At 49.0% G+C, this 20,871-nt stretch overlaps 2 protein-coding genes across 2 annotated transcripts; both read right to left on the bottom strand.

Annotated features, from left to right (window-relative positions):
- Positions 1-3,481: 3,481 nt before the first annotated feature.
- LOC135370458 (uncharacterized) lies at positions 3,482-9,759 on the bottom strand. Its single transcript, XM_064604203.1, has one exon. It carries the CDS (start codon positions 9,568-9,570, stop codon positions 3,610-3,612), a length of 5,961 nt encoding a protein of 1,986 aa, XP_064460273.1. The 5' UTR covers positions 9,571-9,759; the 3' UTR covers positions 3,482-3,609.
- A 3,067-nt stretch (positions 9,760-12,826) lies between these two features.
- Positions 12,827-17,806, bottom strand: LOC135370456 (uncharacterized). Its single transcript, XM_064604200.1, has 2 exons — positions 16,360-17,806; positions 12,827-16,130 (listed from the first exon to the last, which is right to left on the bottom strand). Exons 1-2 carry the CDS (start codon positions 17,653-17,655, stop codon positions 12,993-12,995), a joined length of 4,434 nt encoding a protein of 1,477 aa, XP_064460270.1. The 5' UTR covers positions 17,656-17,806; the 3' UTR covers positions 12,827-12,992.
- Positions 17,807-20,871: the final 3,065 nt, after the last annotated feature.

Below are 20,871 nucleotides of genomic sequence, written 5' to 3'. Positions count from 1 at the left end.
AATTGCTGTTTGAAGTACCCTGACACATAAAGAAGTTAGGTGATAATTGTGTAAGTAAGGCTTCCATCCACTGAACACGATGGCTGAGGCTGGAACACAGAAGGGAGGATAAACACAAGCCTCAAGGGCCTGAGAACAATGAAAGAAGGAAAAGCCACTGAAAAGGAAAGCCAGCTGTAAGACTATTCAGATCTGCTACCATCTACTATTCAGATACAGTCAACCCTCGATTTATGAACCTTCGATTTATGAATTCCCTCGTTTTATGAACACGATCACGGGGAACCTAACTTTTTCCATTCATTTTTCCCTCGTTTTATGAACCTCGATATTCGAATAATGAACGGAATTTCTGGGAACCAATTAGGAGTTGCCCAGCGTTTTTGCCCTCAATTTATGAACGGATCGTTCCGAGGTCAACAGAAACCTCCAAAGGGATTATTCCGTGGTCTTATGAATGACGCCTGGACGGACAAAACGTTTTCCAGGTATTGCACCCTCGGTTCTTAACCTCTCGAAATCCGAACAACAAACGGGTTTTCCTGGGTCGCACAAGGTGCGACCAAGTGTTCCTGACCTCAGTTGATGAATAAGGTGGTCGCTGTCACCCGGAGATTAATAAACGGAGGTTAAAAATCCCGGAGGAAATCCGAGACCAGTCCAGTGCGAATGTGGTGACACCTCTTCTTTCCAAGATTGACACATACAGCGGAAGGCATGGTCCAAAGCAAAATTAAACAATTTAGTATTGCATAATAAACAGAGTGTGAATGCGCTAACGTCTGTTCTTTGTGAGACTGATACAGCAGAAGGCTTGGTCAAAAGTAAAATTACACAATATATGGCATTATAAACACAATCCCAGCTCGGAAATACTGTTCCATTTGCTCGATAGTACTCAGTTTACGGAATTTTCGATTTATGAATCCCTCGATTTATGAACGATTTTTCGGGGAACCGAGGGTGTTCATAAATCGAGGGTTGACACTATAGGGTTCACAAATTTTGTGAGGGTGCCGGTTATACACGTGGAGGCGTAATATGATGGTCCGGATGCTTATGGAAACTAATGTATTTAAGGAGAAAGGCCGTTCAAAATAAATCGTTGTTGAAAGTGCAGTGGTTCGTTGTTTACCGTCATTCGTCCTGGGCTGTAATTCTTCTCTTAGAATGTCCTACCAACAAGCCCAAGTCCTTACTCTGTTCATGACCGATATTGCGAATATCGCATAGGGATACCTATAACGAACCATAGTAGTATACGGTCATGGTCAGTAGACGACATCCTCGCCAGGGCTGCGCCACCTCCGCGTCTGACCGATTTCACGTTGCGAATTTTTTCCGTGCGCGGTGGGTGGCGCGTGGGCGGATGTCTACCCGTGCGCTTACCGTAGCACATTTTTCCACCTGGGCCGACTTCTGTCGCGAATTTTTCATGGCGAAGTGGGTGGCGCTTGAGCGGTGTACGTGCAAGTATAGACGTGCAAAGGACAGTCGTACACAAAAGTACAAATTGCAATATATTTATTAATATCAATGATGCTTGGAATTTTTGGAGGGTACTGGTTATACACGTGAAGGCCCAACTTTATGGTCCGGATGCTTATCAAAAATAATGTATTTAAGGAGAAAGGCCATTGAAATAAATCTTTGTTGAAAGTGCAGTGGTTCATTGTCTATCGTCATTCCGTCTTCGTCCTGGACTGCAATTCTTCTCTAAGAATGTCCTATCAACAAGCCCAAGTCCTTATTCTCTTCGTGACCGATATTGGGAATATCGCATCGGGATAACTACAACGAACCATTGTGGACGACTTTGTGTTTGGGGATCGTTGCGCAGGCAGGTATATACAAGGTATTTCACGAAAAATGAGCCAAAGTAGAATGGTTCAAGTAGGAAGCATCACCTCGAGCATGAGGAGAACGAAGTATATGGGAGGCTCACGAGCCAGCAAGTGAACAGTTTATTAGCAGTAACAAAACCAAGCTTGGGAAAAGGAAGATCACAGAGACAGAGTGTTAGGGACACTGAGGGTTGGCTTCCACAATAGCTGTGGGAGGCAATTGTAGCAGCGCTTCAAGAATGGTTCAGGACGGGCTATTTTGAACAAGATAGAGGCACTTAGTCTTCGGGAATGTGGAAACACAATCAGAGCAGGAGATAACGTGCTTGATCAATTCCAAATAATTGTTTTTATTTTTAACTGAGCACACGTTTTCTTGGGCGCGTTTGTTAATGCAGCGGCTCCTTCGCCCGATATACAAGTCATGCGATAGCTCAAGGGGATTGAGCACACGACCACAGTCTCGACGCCTCAAGTAGATTTTTGTGTTTCTTCAAACAGGCTGGATGATTGGGGCAGAGAAACGTAATGAGGCTGCTGAGCTTGTTATGGACAGAATATACCACGCGCGTGCCGTTCGACGCTAAGATCTTTCTTAAGGAATGCGAAATCGCTTGAAAGAAGAGGATAACAGTAAAAGGGGAACCTGGCACTTTTCCGACAGGTTGGGGTTGGAAACAGCAAATTTTCTGAGTGCCGGACAATAACATCACGGGAATATCCCGCTGACAGAAGGCGGGAAATTTGATTGTACACACAGAAGACTCGACCAAATACGAACACGGCTTTTTCATAGCTGAAGATAGCAGATTCTTAACCATGCGGTGCTTCACTGACAATAGGTTCATGAGCCTCCTGTGTACTTCGTTCTCCTCATGCTCAAGGTGATGCTTCCTACTTCAAATTTACACCAGCTCGCTCGTGTTCTTTTTCTCTCTTAGAATGAGTCATCGCACACCAAAAAGACGGGCTTCATACTACTGCCAGTGGTGTGAGTACACTCGAACTAATTTTTTGGTTTGTAATTAATTAAGCAATGATATTAATTAGACACTTTTTAATTCTAAGTATTAGAGCCAAAATCTCAATGAGGAACTTGGAGATAGGCAGTTGATATCAACGTTATACCTCTAACAAATCCTTTTATTTTTTATTATGTTTTTCGGCTCGAAAGACTTTCTCGTTTGCAAAAAAATCGTCGCCTATCGGACCTGTCGCAGGCGTTCCAGGAGTCAATGTAAATCCAAACTGTCAAGCCAGAATGTCAAAATGAGGTGGTTGTGGTGGTAAAAGGGCATGTCATGGGTACCCGTTTAGTGCCACATTTCGACGCTATCTATGGTGCCACTCATCTAAACAATACTTTGTACTTCAGCTTAGCTTAGTATTTTTGTACAAGCGGTGGGTATCCTATCCCAAGTTGATTATGATCGTAATCCTCCGGGTTTCTATAGGAGCTGTTGCTGTCGTCTGTGCTTCTGCGCGTTCAAAATTCAAATTTCCATTGCCCAGTCATGATGTAGATCTCGCGGGCAGATGGGTAGCGCCCCCTAGCAGATCGTCCGGACTGGCAATACCCCACGAGCCCCATGGAGCTTCAATATACATATAATGCCAGGAGAACGAACAACCAAGTGTTTGCAACAAACAGCAACGTTTATTTTCATTCAGCTCACAGTTCATGTGCGTCTGCACAATGCGTGGACGTTCATCCTTCCTAGCACTACCACTGGTCTTTTTCATAGTGACGCTTTTCTAGCCGTTGTCACAATCTCCAGAAGTGGCATTTCTTCATCGGATTCATGATTGTGTTCTGGGTGCAGTTGAACGCCTTGTGGAACGAGCTATCGTGTGAAAGGACTAAGTTTACCAGCTTCGGAGTTCCATGCCGGGTCATTCGGTACTTTGTATCATATACCTGACACTTTCCAGCAGTGTAGTAGATGTAAAACAGCTGTTCTGCAGACAGGTGTTTGGCGTTCTCGAGCCGATAATCTTGAAAGTTCTTACTAAGCTTGCGAATCCTGCTCGTGAAAATATTATGGGCCTGAATGATGGCAGCGTATTCCAGAACGTCACCAGTAGTAATGGACGGCGGCCTTTTACTGGGGTGCTGGACACGGACGGTGCTGGAAAGGTACAGCTCCTCGAAGCACTTGCGGACATTCGCAAACTTTCGAACTGTAGGCTCTCGCCAAACATTGGCGTATCTTGAAGAGTCTAGGGTCTCAAGAAGGCATCTTGCAAGTTGTACTCCAAAATGCGGTATGTGAAAATAGAGGAAGAGCTGCGTCGCACCCTTTGTTGTGTTGGCCATAGACAGTGGTAGGAAAAGCATATTGCGTTCTTTGTCATATCTGCAGTCCTGGTCAAACACCGATCCCATCCACAAATCGTCCTCGTTCATGGCTGTAGCTTTGATGGAATCTTTGAAAGTGTTTTGCATTATTGCTTGATACGAGACAAGAGCTTCCAGTGGAGTGAAGCCCGGTTGGGATACCTTTGGACGCGTGTGGTTGTATATCATCCATCGCGGAAAGAACGTTTCCATCCGCATGTTTGACAGTCGCTTTACGACATTTGTCTTTGTGCTGGTGTCCATCCAGGGTAGATCTCGTATGGAGTGGATGACCTGGTGCTTTATGTCGTGGGCTAATCCAGTGAAAAAGACAACGTCCAGGTGATGCTTCGTGGATAGGTAGCCCAGGTAGTGGACTTGTTTGGGCAATGCCCGTTCCACTAAGCGAATACAGTTGTGCTCTCTGGCTCTGATCTGTTCCCGTGATAAATATACTTGCGGGGAGAACACCCAGAGATTGTCCACGACAGCGTAGCCCAGGTAATTGAGAACTGTCCTAGGTGGTGTTGACTGTATCTTCTGGTATAACTCCTGCACAGCTTCGCCATGGTGGATATTGATCGAGGTGCCGTTACTGAGGTCTAAAATGCCCGATAAAGCAGATGATACGAAAGTTTGAAATTCTGTTTGATTGTCGGCAGCCACTTTGTCACTGTTGGAGCCACTCTGGTTGGAAATAGTTCTTGAAAATTCCAGGATGTCATTGACGATTTCATCGATTTCGCTTTGTGCATCCAGAAGGTTTAGTGTTTGTTTTATTCTTTGAAATAACCCCTCGACCGCGTCGCTGTCATGGGCATAGGTTGCAGATATTTCCAGGGGGCCTTTCCCAATAGTTACCGAAGCCGAGTTACTGGTGGTGACGGGTTCAACGACGAAGGTTAAGAAAGTGCTCAGACTTAACAGACGCATCATTGTTCCAGACACATTCCAGACGCTTTTCCCCGTGACATTGGCAGCAAGCACGTATGGCCATCCATCCAATCCAACTTTGTTCAGAACTCCAACAAACGGCCTCTTGCCGAGTTTCTTGATAGTTTCGGCATCCATGCACTCTTTCCACAGGTTTTTGGCTCCTTCTACTATCCTGTCTTTCACATTACCGGCCTTGATGTAGCTAATAATGGACGACTCTACGTCGTTTACCATAACGTCAGCAGACGACAGCGTTCCATAATCAGGCTTCTTCCAGATGCGCGCGCACACTGAGTCGTAAAAATTCCGGCAGGCTTCCTTGCTGTCGACAAGGCTTTTGAGGTAGAGGCCTTCTCTACGACATTCCAAAGTTCGACAGAGTCGGTAAGACTCCATAGAAGCTCCGCCTCCAGTTTCGTTCATCCAAGGACCGTGCATGACGCGCGACTCATCATCATCATCGTCGTCGATAGAGTCGTGTACGTGAGGTGCCGGCCCCGCTCCGAAGCGGCTGAGGATGGCTACAACACATACCACAATGGCAACGAGGAAAATGAAGGTTATTACAACGTTTCCCTGTTTGCTCATCCTCTTCACGTATGCAGAGGGTGACCACCAGGGCTCACTGGACTGGTTAGAATGCAGCTCTGCAGAGGCAGAACCAGAAGACATGCAACTTGAAGATGGCGGAGTGTCTATGGTGGTCTTCGCAAAAGTGTCATCCGTGGAAAATGTACCACTTAACGTGATATTCGTATGCAAGCTTTGATTCCAAGCGGAGCTACGGAGCAGGGGTGCCAAAGAGGAGTACGGAACAGTTTTGGATTGTGATTGCGGATATATCGGTGTCGGTGGCATTGGCAGCTGTGCAAGCGACGTCGGAGATGGCTGTACCACAGGAAGGGCAGTAGTGGCCGTACTTGCTAATGGTCTTTCGCGTCGTTGGGGCTGTATAGCTGGTGACTGCGTCACATGGGGCAAAGACTTTTGTGGCGGGCACACCACTGATGGTGCAGTGGGTCGTGGCACTATCTGGGCCGCTGTTTCATGAAGTGCCTTATAAAGACGAACTGAAACTTCAGATTCCACGACGGCGGGCGCTTGGACGTGGGGCCAGATAGGAGCGTCGAAGCCATAAATGTAGCGTGGGAGTTTGGGAGGGCTTATCTCATAGGAACGTGCTCTTGGAAATGGGTATGATCCTGCAGGTCCCCAAAGTGCAGACAATGGACTGGCATACATCGGTCTGCCTGGCCTTCTAAGAACTTCAGGCTCCGTGTAGGGTCTTTCTAAAAGAGCGATTGGAGGCTCAGATTGGAGGAGGATCGGCTGAGACAGGTGAATGTCATACGGTATTGCAAGACGTCTGCGACTCCTTTGAGATTTATGTCGACGGGAATAGCCATCCGAAGATGAACCTGCAAATCGTGATCTCCTGCGACGTCGGCGGGTGTGGTACTCCGAAACTTCAGGGTTGCGCGGCGACCTTCTGCGACGTAGCCTGGATGACCTGGAACGGGACCGCGTGCGCCTTCGCCGTGGCTGATGCGCCTTCACCTCCGGTGATGACCAGTCGTTCTCGACCAGTGATGATGACTGCTGGAGGGGAGATCGACCACGACTTCTCCGCCCGGAAGACCGCGATTGCCGCCGCCTGTGTTGTCGAGGAGAGGCGAACCTACTGGCAAGTGGCTGGCCAACAGCTGGCGGCAACGGGATGTTGGAACCGCAGTTGCTGCACACCGAGGTTGAAGTTACCGAGCTATCGAAGGGTCCAATCTCAGAAGCGGAAGGCCGCCTGCCTACCCTTCCGGTTCTAGCGCTCGAGGAAGAGCCATCTTCTGAAGTTGTAAGCTCGTTGCTCAGTACCCCGTGCGATTCAAGACCGCGCTCCTGGTCATCGCTCCCGGTGCTTAAAGTCTCCCATCCTTCCCGCATACCAGATGTTGACGTCTGTGTCGCTCGACTAACTTGCGAACCTGTGGACGCCAACGTCGTGATGGACGCCAGAACCCGGGCCGCAGGTGGCACCGAGGTCTGAGAACTCCTGGACCATGACGACAGCGACGTCAGCGATTTCAAGTCTGATATTGTTGAAACAGTTTTAGCGTCAGACTTGACATCTCCCACTTTTTCTGATGCCTTCGGCACACTTGGTGTAGTGCTCGGCACGCTTGCTGAGGACAGTGTGGCCGTTGTTGGGCTGCTCTCTCCTCCACCTCCTGCTTTCTTCTTTTTCTTCCTTTTCTTCTTCCTCTTCTTCTTTTTCTTGCCCTTCTTTTTCTTCTTCTTCCTCTTCTTTTTCTTGCCCTTCTTTTTCTTCTTCTTTTTCTTCTTTCGTCGCCTCTTTTTCCGAGCGCCATCCAGCTCTCCTTCCTCAGAAGCGGCGTCAATGACGTACGCGCTAACGGTATTGTCACTTCCAGCAGGTACCAGCCGTAACGTATCCCCTATCAACAACTGACGATTCTTGGGAATTGCGTCTTGCAACATTCCAGTGATAGATTCCAGAGCAGTGCAGGTCGAAGTTAAGCCAGCGAGTTCAGGTCGTTGGACAGGTACCTCCATCCGAGAACCCAAGAGTGGTAACGATGCACGCTGTTGGGAGACGACAGCCCGTACACCTCCTCGATCACGTGCTAAGTCTGGATACACATCATCGCACGCTACTTCATCCATCGCCCTGAAGCACTCGGATATCATGTCGACAACTTTTCCAGGAGGTCTGTCTTGAGGAATAACACGCATATTAGCTACTTCACCTTGCGTGCTCGAGCTGCTGCTTTGCTGTTCAAGCCACTGTTGGAGATGCTCGTACTGCTGGAATTGTGGCTCACACTGCTGGTATTGCGGCTCAAACTGCTGGTACTGCGGCTCAAACAGCTGATACTGCTGCTCAAACTGCTGGTACTGTGGCTTAAATTGCTGCCTCCTACGGCCCAGCGCTCTTCGTGCTCTTCGAGCGCTAGCCTCGAAGATAGTGTTAAGCCTCTGAACCACTTCCTGATCGAATATTTCTTTTTCACGGTCCTCTTGCAATTGCACAGAAGTGCGAGTCTGAATTTCAGATGGTGGCAGCAAATCTATAGTCATGTCGGTGCCAAATGTCCTACCAGTGCTTGCAGCCGGTGTCGATGGGACCACCTTCTCAGGCAGTGGCACTGCGCTGGTTCTTCTAGGTGTGCGCCTTTCCACAACGTGGACAGGAGCAGGGGGTACACTTCGAGGTTCTTGGAGGAACACAGTGCTGGCAGACGCACCGTACAGAGCCGTCAAGGAACCTTGTTGTGCGACTGGTTGGGGTCGGTCAATGTCTATTCGAGTTTCTATTTCGTATCGTGGTGCAGAATATCCGTCAGGTGTGAACAGGCCAAATCCCTGGTGGTTGTAGAACGGAGCCGATTCATTGCACGTCTGCGTTTGGATCTCCACGTGTGCTGGACGCGGTTGCCCGCGAAATATGACGTGGGTTGTTGATGAAGGCCTGGAAACCACACATTCTGGATCGATGACACATGATCCTCGCATACCCAGAACTTCTGAAGAGCGACGCTGGATGCAATCCGGGTGGTAGCAGGTATGGCCAATCTCCGTCGCTTTGAAGAGTCCGGAGCAGATGGTACACCCCTGTGGGCACGTTGATGTTTCGAGAGAACGTTGTCCTTCGTTGCGCTCCGTTTGCTGACCTTGCGTTCTTTGACTGGGATACTGCTGAACAGCAGCATCTGTCTGTTGCACTGCAGGTCTCGGCGGTTGTCCAGGCTGCTCAACTCGCATAACCTGGGGGAAATGCGGCTCAGTCATGCCTTTCGTTTCCGGCCGGATATTTGTAACCCCTGTTTCTAAGATAGCCTCGCCCATGGTTCTTTCCATGCGCCGGGAATCTAGCACGTCTTGTGGCGGGACTTGAGGCCAGGCAACGGCACCACCGGGGATGTTAGCTGTTGACATGTCCGTTGATGACGTATACGAGGGACTGGTTGTCGACGTGTAGGGTGCCTCTGAACTCCGTTTCTTGCGTTTCTTCCTCTTTTTGGACCTCTTCTTGGAACGCTTTCTTTTCTTTTTTCTTTTCTTCGATTTCTTCCTTTTCTTCTTTCTTGACCGCTTCTTTCGTTTTCTCCGGGGCTTGCTTCGACGTCTCGTAAAGATAACCTCACTATCACCGCTAACTTGAGGAGGCGGCGACGCTGCAGGCTTAGGAACATCGGAACGCTTGAGCTTACGGATGAGGTCAGCAGAACCTTCGTCGTGGAACTCCTGCACACGGATATCACGCTCAAAGGACAGCTTCTTATTGGGCTTGATGATTTCGTTCCCCCAGAATTGGTCCTCGTGGGTGTCACCAATGGAGACGTGCTGCTTGTAGTCGTAGCCCTCTTCGTTTGGGTCGGGAGGAACCTGTAATTGAGGGTCCCTTGAGGGCCCAGACTGGGGATACTGAGTGGCCATGGTTCGCAGTGGCTAAGGGCTCTGAGACATTAGGCTTCCGCCTCAGTGGGCTCGGAAACAAGTTGCCAAGTTCGAACAATACGAACCGCCGTCATGTTAGAGAATGCGCGCGGAGTAAGTTCGCGTGCTGCTCTGCACGGATTGCTGCTCGAGAGGTTCGACCACTGATGATCAAGAAGAAGAAGGCGAAGAACTTTGGCGACAGTCATTCACATGTCCAGTCATAGTCATGTTATAGTCATAATCTAGATAGCCAATTCCATAGCCCTGGCCAATCTCCTTTGGGGCTAATGGCCATTCTCCATAGGCAGAGGAAGAAGAAGAAATGGCCCATGGCCATCTTGTACCAGGAAAAAGAAGAGGAAGAAATGGGGACGTTAAGTAGCGACCCCAGAGTCAAAAGAGTCATGTCTCCATCCACTAAGTGGCAAAACGCACTTCAGATGCTCATAACTCCAGTCAACATAGGGCGCTTTATGCAGGCTCTCGAGCGTCCTTTCGGGAGTTTTCATGGGAACGTGCAATTGGTGTCGCCACGTAACGGTTTTTGCAAGGCGAGCCGGTAGCCGAGCGCCCAACACGCGCGCCACTGCTCGAGTTCCTTTCTGCCGTGGCAGTGGTGGTAGTGATGCAAGCCGTTGTCGGCCTCACAGAAGCGGGCAACGTCACAACTAACGCTCGTCGTCTGCCTTCTGTAAAACAAGCCGCCATCAATCCCGCACAAACGCCGTCTCTACCAGGGGTCGGAGCCGGAACTGAACCGTAACCGAAAACCGCAAAAAAACGTTATTTTTTGCCGAACCGAACTCGAATCGTGTACCTTTCTTCTTTCTCCTTGAACGAACCGGAACTGAACCGAAAAAATATGATGCGGTAACCAGTTCGCGAGACGGTAAAAACTCCTATGCCTTTCCTCTCGGCTGCCGCGCATAAGCTCCCTGCATCGCTCGGAATCTTACCGAATTTATAGAACAGGCAAATTAATAAACTAAGAACTGGTTAGTCCATGTACCTCCTACTGCTTCAGCTCCAAAAGGTTCGCGACATCCCTATACATTTTTGTAACTCGAGGTGTAAAAAAGATGTGCTATACGACAGCCACATTTTTGTATTATTGCCTCGGCGGCTTCCTTTCATTCAGCACTGCAGTGTGAAGGCGGCGTAAATTTTAATAGCCCACAGTGACATCCACAAGCAACGCAGACCTCTAGGCGACGAAGGGAAAGAGGCTGGCGTGTGGTCCAGAGCATCGAGGAAGGGAACACAGGAGCGGCCTCCCGCCCTCTTTTCAGCGGGGAGCGTGCTGGCCTGCGAATGGGACTCTGAGATACTCCTATCTACCAAAAGACCGCTTTCTTCCTTTTCTCTTGAGAAATTGGCGATAGCCTTTTGCAATGAAGTTCAATGGTACGCCGTCGGTCATTTCCCAGCACTTTTCAGTACAGTGAAGGATGATCTGCTGTGAACTGCATGGTTCTCTGTCGAGGGAGTAAGATGTAGGAACGAGGAGCAAGACGTCGCCGGAACCTGATATTACCTCTCACATGTGACACACTAATTAGCATAGATAGAGAAGTTACCATCAAAAAGAACTCGTTACGAGTTAAGTTACCGTATGAAAAATGTAACTAAGGTAGTATCCAAGTTCAGCCTGAAATGTAACTCGCAGTTCCTTAGAAACAAGAACGAGTTACTTCCAAGTTACTTCGGACACAAAATAGCACTACGCAGCTGCTGGGCGTGTGAGCAGTTGAGTTTAACGTTGAGCTGCCTGCGGGGGAGTGCAACACGCTTAGATCGTTTTCGTTTATGCCCAACAATTCGAACGCTCTGCACCTTAGTCCCGGTGGGCGTACAATGGTTCAGCTTCATTTCAATGGCAGCTGTTCTTACTTTCTGAATAGAATACCGTATTGGTTGAATATCACGTTTTATGGCATAAAATTCCTTGAAAGAACCGGAGAGAAAGCAAGAAAATAAGTGTACGTGAGTGAAAAAAAAACAATTGAAATAACTTGTAGCTTAGTTGAAGTTACTTTGACAAAGTTACCTGAAAAGGAAACAAGTCCCTGTGAAAGTTACCACGGCGTAAAAGTACCGAGTTAAGTTACAAGTAGGGTTCCGGGTTTTATTTCTGGGCTTTACCGGAGGATATTTTTCGGAGTTTATTGGTTTTTCGAAGAACGAAGTTTTTCGGAGTGCATGATTTACAGCTCAGTTAATATCCGAAATTTGGAGAAAACTTGACGGCGCACGCACGGTTGTGCAACGAAAACGCAACACTAAAGACCACAAGCTTAAAAATACATTTCGTGCGACGCACACAGAAGTGTTCCGCAATTCCAAATGCACCCTTTTCGTGTACTGTGGTCACTGTTATAGCAGTGCTTACATACGACAACCTCTATATTAAGATCTCGGGATGATGTGAATTCATCGAAATCAGAGTACTCCTTGACGTAGCCTCCGTGCAGCTTTCCTTTGCGTCCCATCTTCTCGTCAGCACTGCAACTAGTTGCCCTTCCAAAAAGATCACTGCGTATGACCTCGGTTCGATGCTCATTTTAGTGCTTAGGTCAATGCAGGCCAAGGAAATAGGGAAAGAGACTGGGGAAAAACACGGGCAGTGAACCCTCAAAGTGGTCGGTACGACCCCGGAAGAAAACGCTAGGTCGCTGAGACCATTATCATGTTCGGGCGGGGCCGGTATCCGAGGTCAGAAGAAACCCAGGACACAAAGGAAGGCCAAGAACAATAACACGGTTATCCGAAGAAAACATCTGCCAAGAGGAGTTTTTAGGATTAATCCGAATTACTTAAAATTTCACCGGGCTATATTGTCACGAGTGGATTCTAGAGTCACCCAATGCAGATTTGGTTGGTTTAATTCGCTCCAACCTCATCCTGATCTGTATAGCCCTATTTCAGATTCGGCGCCCGACGCAGGACAAAGGTTACAAGACAAAAAATCTACCCCACACAGGTTGCACGAAGCCCGCAGCAGGATGCTGACACATCTTGCAGGAGGAGCACAGTGGGAAAAATGCACTGCCCACGACTGTTGTAATTATAGCCATAACTGCATAATACTTGTAATTACAGCTGCATGTAGCTATTTTATTGCTATACACGATTCTCTTTTTGACGTTGATGTACTGGAAATATGCACGGGCTCTTATGGCGCACCTGGTTCATTGCACTCCAACCCCCTGCGATATCATCGGGCCCTGATGGTAAATAAATAATGTCAGAAGAATGAACATGCCACCGAAGTTTATTCTCATTCCGATGCGAAATTGCGTTAATACCCGTGCAGTGTGTGAACGCTATTCTAGTGCTGACCGATGAGAATTTCACTGCCGCTGCATTGTGCATAGTGACGCCTTTTTTGCACTACACCAAGCCTACTTTTACCGCCGCTGTTAGCGCGTCCAGAAGTGGCATTGCTTCATCGGATTCATGGTGGCATTCTGACGACAGTTGAAGGCTTTGTGGAACAAGCTGTCGTGCGACAGAACAAGGTTCACAAGCCTCGAATTTTCTTGCCGGGATATTCCGGATGTTTCGTACTTTGCACCTTGAACATGACACCTTCCACTGGTGTAGTAGATGTAGAACAGTTGTTCCGTGGACAAGTCTCTGGCATTCTCGAATCGATAGTCCTGGAAGTTCTTGCTAAGCTGACGAATTCCGCTCGTGAAAACATTATGGGCTTGAACGATGCCGGCGTGCTCGTAAACGTCACCGGCAGTAATTGACGGCCTTTGACTGGGGTCCTGGACTAGGACGGTGCCAGAAGGGTTAGGTCCCTCGAAGCACTGGCGGACATTCGCGAATTTTCGAACAGTGGTCTGTGGCCAAACATTTGTGTATTGTGAAGAGCCTACGGCCTCAAGAAGGCACCTTGCAAGTTTTACCCCCACATGTGGTATGTGGAAATAGAGGAAGAGTTTCGTCGTACCCTTTGTTGTGTTCGCCATAGACAGTGGTAGGAAAAGCACGTTGCGTTCTTCGTCATATGTGCAGTCCTGGTCAAACACTGATCCCATCCAGAGGTCGTCGTCCTTGATGTCTCGAGCTCTAACGGATTCTTCGAAGGTGTTCTGCATTATTGACTGATAAGAGGCAAGACCTTCCAGTGGAGTGAGGCTTGGACGAGATGCTTGTGGACGCTTGTGGTTGTACATCATCCATTGCGGAAAGAAGGGTTTGACCCGTGTACTTGACAATTGTTGGACGGCGCGAGTTTTTGTGCCGGTATCCATCCAGGACAGATTTCGTATCGAGTTGATGACCTGGTGCTTTATATTGTGGGCTAAATCAGCGAAAAAAACTACATCCAGTTGATGCTTCGTGGACAAGGAGCCTAGGTAGTGGACCTGTGTCGGCAATGCCCGCTCAACCATGCGGATGCAGTCGTGCTCTCTGGCTCTTATCTGTTCCGGTGATAAATGTCCTTGCGGGGAGAACAGCCAGAGATTGTCCACTACAGCGTAGCCCAAGTAATTAAGAACTGCTCTGGGTTGCATCGACTGTATCGTCTGGTATAACTCATGCACAGCTCCTCCGTGGCGGATGTTGATGACGGTGCCATTACCGAGATCTAAAATGCCGGATAAAGCGGACGATATGAAAGTTTCAAATTCAGTTGGATTTTCGATAGCCACTTTCTCACGTTCAAAGTCACTCAGTTTGGAAATAGTTCTTAAAAATGCCAAGATGTCACTGGCAATTTCATCCATTTCGCTCTGTGGATCCATAAGGCTTAGTCTTTTTTTTATTCTTTGAAGGAACTCGTCGATCGTGTCATTGTCGTGGAAATAGGCAGTAGATTTCTGTAGGGGACCTTTCCGAATAGTTACCGGAGCTGTGTTGTTGGCGGCGATTGGTTCAACGACGAAGGTTAGAAAAGTGCTCAGACTGAGTAGACGCATCACTGCTCCAGACACATTCCAAACATTTTTTCCTGAGACATTAGCAGCAAGCCCGTATGGCCAACCATCCAACCCAACTTTGTTGAGAACTGTTGTAAAGGGCTTCTTGCCGAGTGTTCTGATCCTGTCAACGTCCATGCACTCTTTCCATAAAACTCTGGCTCCTTCTGATATTCTGTCTTTCACGCTGCCGGCCTTGATGAAACTAATAATGGACGACTCGACGTCCTTCACCATAAGGTCAGCGGACGACAATCCTTCGTTGTGAACCTTCTGCCAAGTGCGCGCGCACACATAATCGTAGAAATTCGTGCAGGCTTCTGCGTTGTCGACAAGACTTTTGAGAAACAAGCCTTCTCTTCGGCATTCTAATGTCTGACAGAGTCCGTAAGGTTCCGTAAGAGTTCCGCCTCCCGTTTGGTTTGTCCACGGACCGTGAATCACGTGAGAGGCATCATCCACCTCGACGGCCGACTGGCGTAGATTTTGTGGCCGCCCACCGCCGAAGCGAGTGAGGATAGCTACAATGCATGCTACAATGCCAACAAGTAAGATGAAGGTAACTGCAAGGCTGCCTTGTTGGTTCATCCTCTTCATGTACCCATAGGGTGACCACCAGGTGCCACTGGACTGTTTTGTATACAGGCCCATGGATCCAGGACCTGAAGACATGTAACTTGAAGATGACAGCTGAGAGTCTACGGACACCTTGACCGACGTGTCATCCGTGGAAATTGTACAACTTGACGTCGCATTCGGATACAGACTTGGATTCCACGCACCACTACCGACCGGGGGTGCAGAAGACGCGTACGGAGTTATCGGAAGTTGTTGGGAATATATCGGTGTCGCAGGTATTGACAGTTGTGCAAGAGCTACGCGAGAAGGCTGTACGACAGGGAGAGCAGAAGAGGCCAGAGTCGATAGTGTCACTGAAGGAATCTGGGGTGGTTGTATAATTTGTGGCTGTGCTGCTTGCGGCAAAGAATTTCGTACGACACACAGTACTGAGGCTGCAGTGGGTGGTGCCACTGTCTGAGCAGGTATGTCTTGAAGTGGATTCTGGGGTACAAGCGTAAGTTCAGATTCGACGACGACTGGCATTTGCACTTGAGACGCGGTACGGCATCCAGTGCTTTCTGTGTAGCAGGGGACCTGTGGGCTTATATCGTAGGAACGTGCTTCCCGAAATGGGTAAGATCCTGCCCGTTCCCAACGTCCAGCTTCGTACGGTTCGGGAGGGCGTCTCCGCCTGCTCCTGCGTCTACGTCGGCGTGAATAATCATCCGAGGATTCAGAGCTGCTCGAACTGTAGGACTCTGACCTTCTGCGGCGTCGCTTTGATGAACGTGATCTAGAACGTCGCCTGGATGATCTAGATCGCCGGCGCCTCCGGGAACTGGTACGAGACCGCCTCGTAGGCTCTGGCGACCCCTCAGGTGATGGCCACTCGTCTTCGACCAGTGGTAATGGAGACTGGGGAGGAGAGCGCCCACGACTTCTCCACCTGGAAGACCACGATGGTTGTTGCCAGAGTTGTTGAGGAGAGGATAACCTCATGACAGGCGGCTCACCAATAGCAGGCGTCATAGGAACGATGGTACCGCAGTTGTTACACTGCGAGGTCTGCAGGGATAAAGTTTATTAGCTTTGACGGCGAAGTGCACCAATTTAAAAAGAGACCGCCTTCCCTCCGTGCTTTCTTGCTGGAGGAAGCGTGCTCACTGCTAAGCACCACCGTGCGTTACAAACCGCTTCCAACTTAAAAAACTAACTTAGCTGTCGCAGGCAGTGCTCAACGACGCATCCGCCTCGTCACGTCAAAAATTTGATGTTTGAGTGACAGCGAGCTTACCTGGGAGATGGTGGGTGGCAATCTCGTGATCGATGTCCGTGTCCAAACTGCTGGGGGCATCGGGGCAGGAGCAATGTTGGTCACTGACGGCCTCGAGATCAGCACTTTCAATTCTCGCTTTGGTGGAGCAGTGCTTGCATCGAACTTCACGTCTCCGATTTTTTCAGTTGGCTTCGGCACACTGGTTGTAGTAGTGCTCGGCGTGCTCCCTGAAGACGGTGTGGCAGTTGCCGGGCTGCTAGTTTTGCCTGCTGTTGCTTCCCCTTTCTTCTTCGGCTTTTCCTTTTTAGATTTCTTTGACTTCGTTTTCTTCTTTTTCTTCTTGGACTTCTTCTTCTTCTTCGACTTTTTCTTCTTTTTCTTCTTCTTAGACTTCTTCTTCTTCTTCTTTTTCTTCTTCTTTTTCTTTTTCTTTTTCTTCTTCTTCTTTTTCTTCTTCTTTTTCTTTTTCCGATCGTCGTCAAACTCCGCTCCCTCTGCGATTATATCAACCACGTACGCGGTAACGACGTCCCCATTTACAGCAGGTATCAGACGCAACGTATCTCCGATGGACAACTCACGGGTCTTCTGAATTGTGTCTTGATACATCCCAGTGATACATTCCAGAGCAGTGCAGCTTGAAGTTAACCCACTAAGCTCAGGACGTTGGACAGCAACTCCCATTCCATCGCCCAAGCCAGGAAAGAATGCAGGTCGCTGGATAGCGCCAGCCTGCACACCACTGCGACCACGTGTTAGGTTTGCAGAGACGTTAACGCGCTCTGCGTCGTCCACCGTCCCGAAGCAATCGGATGTCATTTGAACTGCCTCTACGGCAGGTGTACCAGGAGGAATGGCCTGCATTCGAACCACTTCACCAAGCGAGCTGCATCTTCCGCCTTCCTGCTGAAGCCGCTGGTGCAGAGTATGGTACTGCTGGTATTGTTGTATCGCTTGCGAAGAGCGGCGCTGGATCCATTCTGAATCATTGAAGGTACGGTCAATTTCCGCCAACTGGTAATGGGAGCGAGCCGTACGTCCCTCTGTGAAAGTTGAGGCTTGGACAGGGCGCTCTCCCATGCGCTCGACTTGACTTTGAATTCGTCGGCTTGAATACTCCTGAGCATGGCTGTCGCGCTCAAAGCGCAGGTTCCTCTTGGGGTTCAGGATTTCGTTACCCCAGAACTGTTCCTCGTGAGTGTCGCCAATGGAGACCCGCTGTTGGTAACGGTAGCCCTCTTCCTTCGAGTCGGGAGGAACCCGAAAACAAGGACCCCTTGCCGGTCCAGGGGACGGCGGCGGCTGCGAAGCCATGCTTCTCCCTAGCTTCAGGACATTGGGCTTGGGGCTACGCGGGCGTGGTGGCAAGTGGCCGAATTCAGACAAAGCGAACCGCAGTCACGCTTGGGAATGCGCGCGGCGGAAGTTCGCGTGTGAGCGTGCACGGGATGTCGCCCGATTGGGTCGGAGCTCTGGTGACGGCTACATGCTTCTCTTAATACAGGTGCAGGGGCATGTGAACAGTCGTAACTCGAGACGTGTATTTTCTATTTGAGCTTATCGGAACGTGTTTTAGGGACCATATGAAAGGCACCTTCCTCTCTCTCTCTCTCTCAGGCACGCGATGGCCATGATTCACGAATGGAGACTGGGCTGGGCTGTACGGAACTATGTAGAATGAGTACGCCCCTATGAGTAACTATATAGAGGGCGTTCCCGCTGACCTTGTATAAATTCCTATTAACAAATCAACTTGTCTACGCAGAAAAAAAAGATGGGGTCAATATTTTCGTCTTCGGGGAACTTTTGGCACGAACATAGGATTACTTTAATTAGCTCCCTTTCGCAACAATTTGAGATATCTGAATTCAAGTCAAAATTTTACCAAGTGAAGGTAACGTTGTCGTGCCAAAAATAGACAGCCCAAGTAGAACATACCCGAAACCATTAAAAAAACAATTTCCCATTGCATTGGTAACAGCTCTTTAAAAAAAAATATTCGTTTATAGCCGCGCAAATTGCCAGCCGATCTCATTTCGCGGTCAGGAAGGGACAGTCGCCCTATATCAGCTCTGTTCCTCTCTCAGCATCACCCTTTTGGCTGCCGGGAAGAACTCTTATCGGTATCCTTCATGCGACGTGATATCTCCACGACGGCGGACCACGTAGTCTCAGCCGTCACGGCTCCAGCGAAGAAGGCACACCCTGGTCGAACCATGCTGTTTTGGGTCGCCTACAAAGCGATGGTTGCAGAAATTAACTGGACACTCAGTAATAATATTCGGAGCAGCGACTTCTTCGTCTTTAGGACCGGAAAGGGTTATTTCATGTTTAGGAGTCCTCTCTTTCGCTTGGAACCCGAGCTATCGCCGCTCTCGACGTGCAGAAGTCTGTCTGACGCGTCTTCGGTGTCTTGCCCTCCCGCTTAACTTTTACCTCCATCAAGGTGGGGTGCAACCTTCCCCAGGGTGTCCTGAATGCGGTCACGTCGAAACCCTCCAACATTGCGTTCTCGACTGTAGTACATACCGCCGCCTTCGCCTACCGTTCCTCACCCTTCCACTGCTAGGGTTCAGCGTGCCTCTCTCATTACGCGCATTACTCTCGTTCGGTGCGTCCCATACCGGAAAATAAAATCCCGTCATCGCAGATAATCTCATTTCATTCGTTGCCGGCTCCAACCGGTTCTAGCCCTGGTGGTGGTGATAGGGCTTGCCGTTGTCGGCCTCACGTATGTGGGCAACGTCACGACTCACGCCCTGGGGGAATGTGCGTCCTGGGCCGACTTCTAAGTGAACTGTGCCGACATATGTCTCAAAGCGTCTGAGGAAAACCCAGGTAAAACCCCAGACAGCACAGCTGGCACCGGGATTCGAACCCGGGTACCTCCCAGTCTCGACGTGACATGGCCAGCACGCTAACCACTGAGCCACGGGAGCTGGTGGGTTCTAGCCCTTAGTGTCACTATCACACTCACGTCATCATGAATTACCCCTGGCCAATCTCCCTTGCGGATCGCGGCCATCTTCCTGGGGATAAGAAGAAGAAGAAGAAGAAGTCCACAGACTCGTTCCCAATTATTGTCCTCTGAAACTGTGAATCGTATATAGAACCGATTCATCCCATAAATATTGGAAATGGGTTGAATCTGTTATAAGTTGTGCGTTTGTGATCCAATTTGTAATACGAGAAAGCCACAGGCAGTACGCTACACGTGAGTCAAAGTGCAGCAGGAGGAGCCATGACTACATCAGCGATCGCGGATAACATTAAAGTGCCACTACATCCGCTTTATCTGGGGTTTTACAATTCAGTAACGGCACCGTAAGCAACATCCGCCATGAGAAAGCTGTACGAAAGTTATGCAAAATGATGCGGGAAACGCCACGTAGAACCCAGGCGAAAATCTGGACTGGTCCCAGAATGGTTCCAGTTGAATCTGGACTGGTTCCAGTTGGATGTTTGATGGTCCCGGAATGGTTCCAGTTGAATGTGGATGGTCCCAGCTGGATTCCCAAGTGGGGTGGCTGGTTCCACTTTGGTGACATCAGTGGTACCACTCTGGTCTCAGATGGTTCCAGAAGTTCCAGCTGGAGCCTCACAGGTACCATTTTGTTCCCAGAATGGTCGCTGAGACTCCAAGTTGGGCAGCTTCCCAGCTTCCCCCTTTGAGATTTCATCTTGTCCACACTTGCCATGTTTTGTTTGATCTATTACTCTGATCTATTTTAGCACAGGCATGGTCTCTTTTTATTGCTGTTTATCCAGGTGCGCGCGCCTGCGAATGCTGTAACTCCAATTCGTGCACATTCTCATCTGAGGTGAATATCGTAACATATTAAGTACCAGGGAAATGTAAAAAAACACATCTCAACAACAACAAAAATTAAGCTAAATACTAGAAGAAAGACAACAACAAAAAAAGAAAATGTAATTGCAGTAGTTCCCAATTACCTGGGATTCGCTGTCGTGGACAATATTTGGCTGTTGTCGCCGCAAGAACACTTATCGCCTGAACAGGTAAGAGCCACAGACCACGACCGCGTTCGTATGGTACTTGGGCTACCTCTCCAGGATGCGTCACCTTCGTGTTGCCTTTTCCACTGGCTGAGCCCACGACATAAAGCACAACGTCATCTGCTCCGTACGAGATCTGCACTGGATGGATGCCAGCACAAAGGCCCACGTCGTCAAGCAATTGTCAAGAACGCGGACCAAATCGTTCTTTCCACAATGGATTGTATACAACCACACGCGTCCAGAAGCATCTCATCCATGCTTCACTCCAATACAAGTTCTTGTCTCCTATCCGCAAATAGGCAAAATACCTTCAACGAATCCATCAAAGGTAGAGCCACCAACGAGGAAGACTTCTGGATGGGTTCCGTGTTTGACCAGGACTGCAGATATGACGAAGAACGCAATATGCTTTTCCTACCACTGTCTGTGGCGGGCACCGCAAAGGATGCGACGATGCTCTTCCTCTATTTCCACATACCGCATGTGGGAGTACAACTTGCAAGATGTCTA

The sequence above is a fragment of the Ornithodoros turicata genome, chromosome 10, assembly GCF_037126465.1.
Source record: "Ornithodoros turicata isolate Travis chromosome 10, ASM3712646v1, whole genome shotgun sequence".
Lineage (NCBI taxonomy): Eukaryota > Metazoa > Arthropoda > Arachnida > Ixodida > Argasidae > Ornithodoros > Ornithodoros turicata.
Note: the sequence above shows the minus strand (reverse complement) of the source record. Positions and strands in the feature narration are given on the sequence as shown.

What these genes read in the sequence shown, in the direction of transcription:
- LOC135370458 (XM_064604203.1), bottom strand. Translation starts at nt 9,570, where the DNA reads ATGGCCACTCAGTATCCCCAGTCTGGGCCCTCAAGGGACCCTCAATTA.
- LOC135370456 (XM_064604200.1), bottom strand. Translation starts at nt 17,655, where the DNA reads ATGGCTTCGCAGCCGCCGCCGTCCCCTGGACCGGCAAGGGGTCCTTGT. An exon ending in TGCCACCCACCATCTCCCAG is followed by an intron (nt 16,131 to 16,359) that starts GTAAGCTCGCTG and finishes TTATCCCTGCAG; the next exon opens with ACCTCGCAGTGTAACAACTG.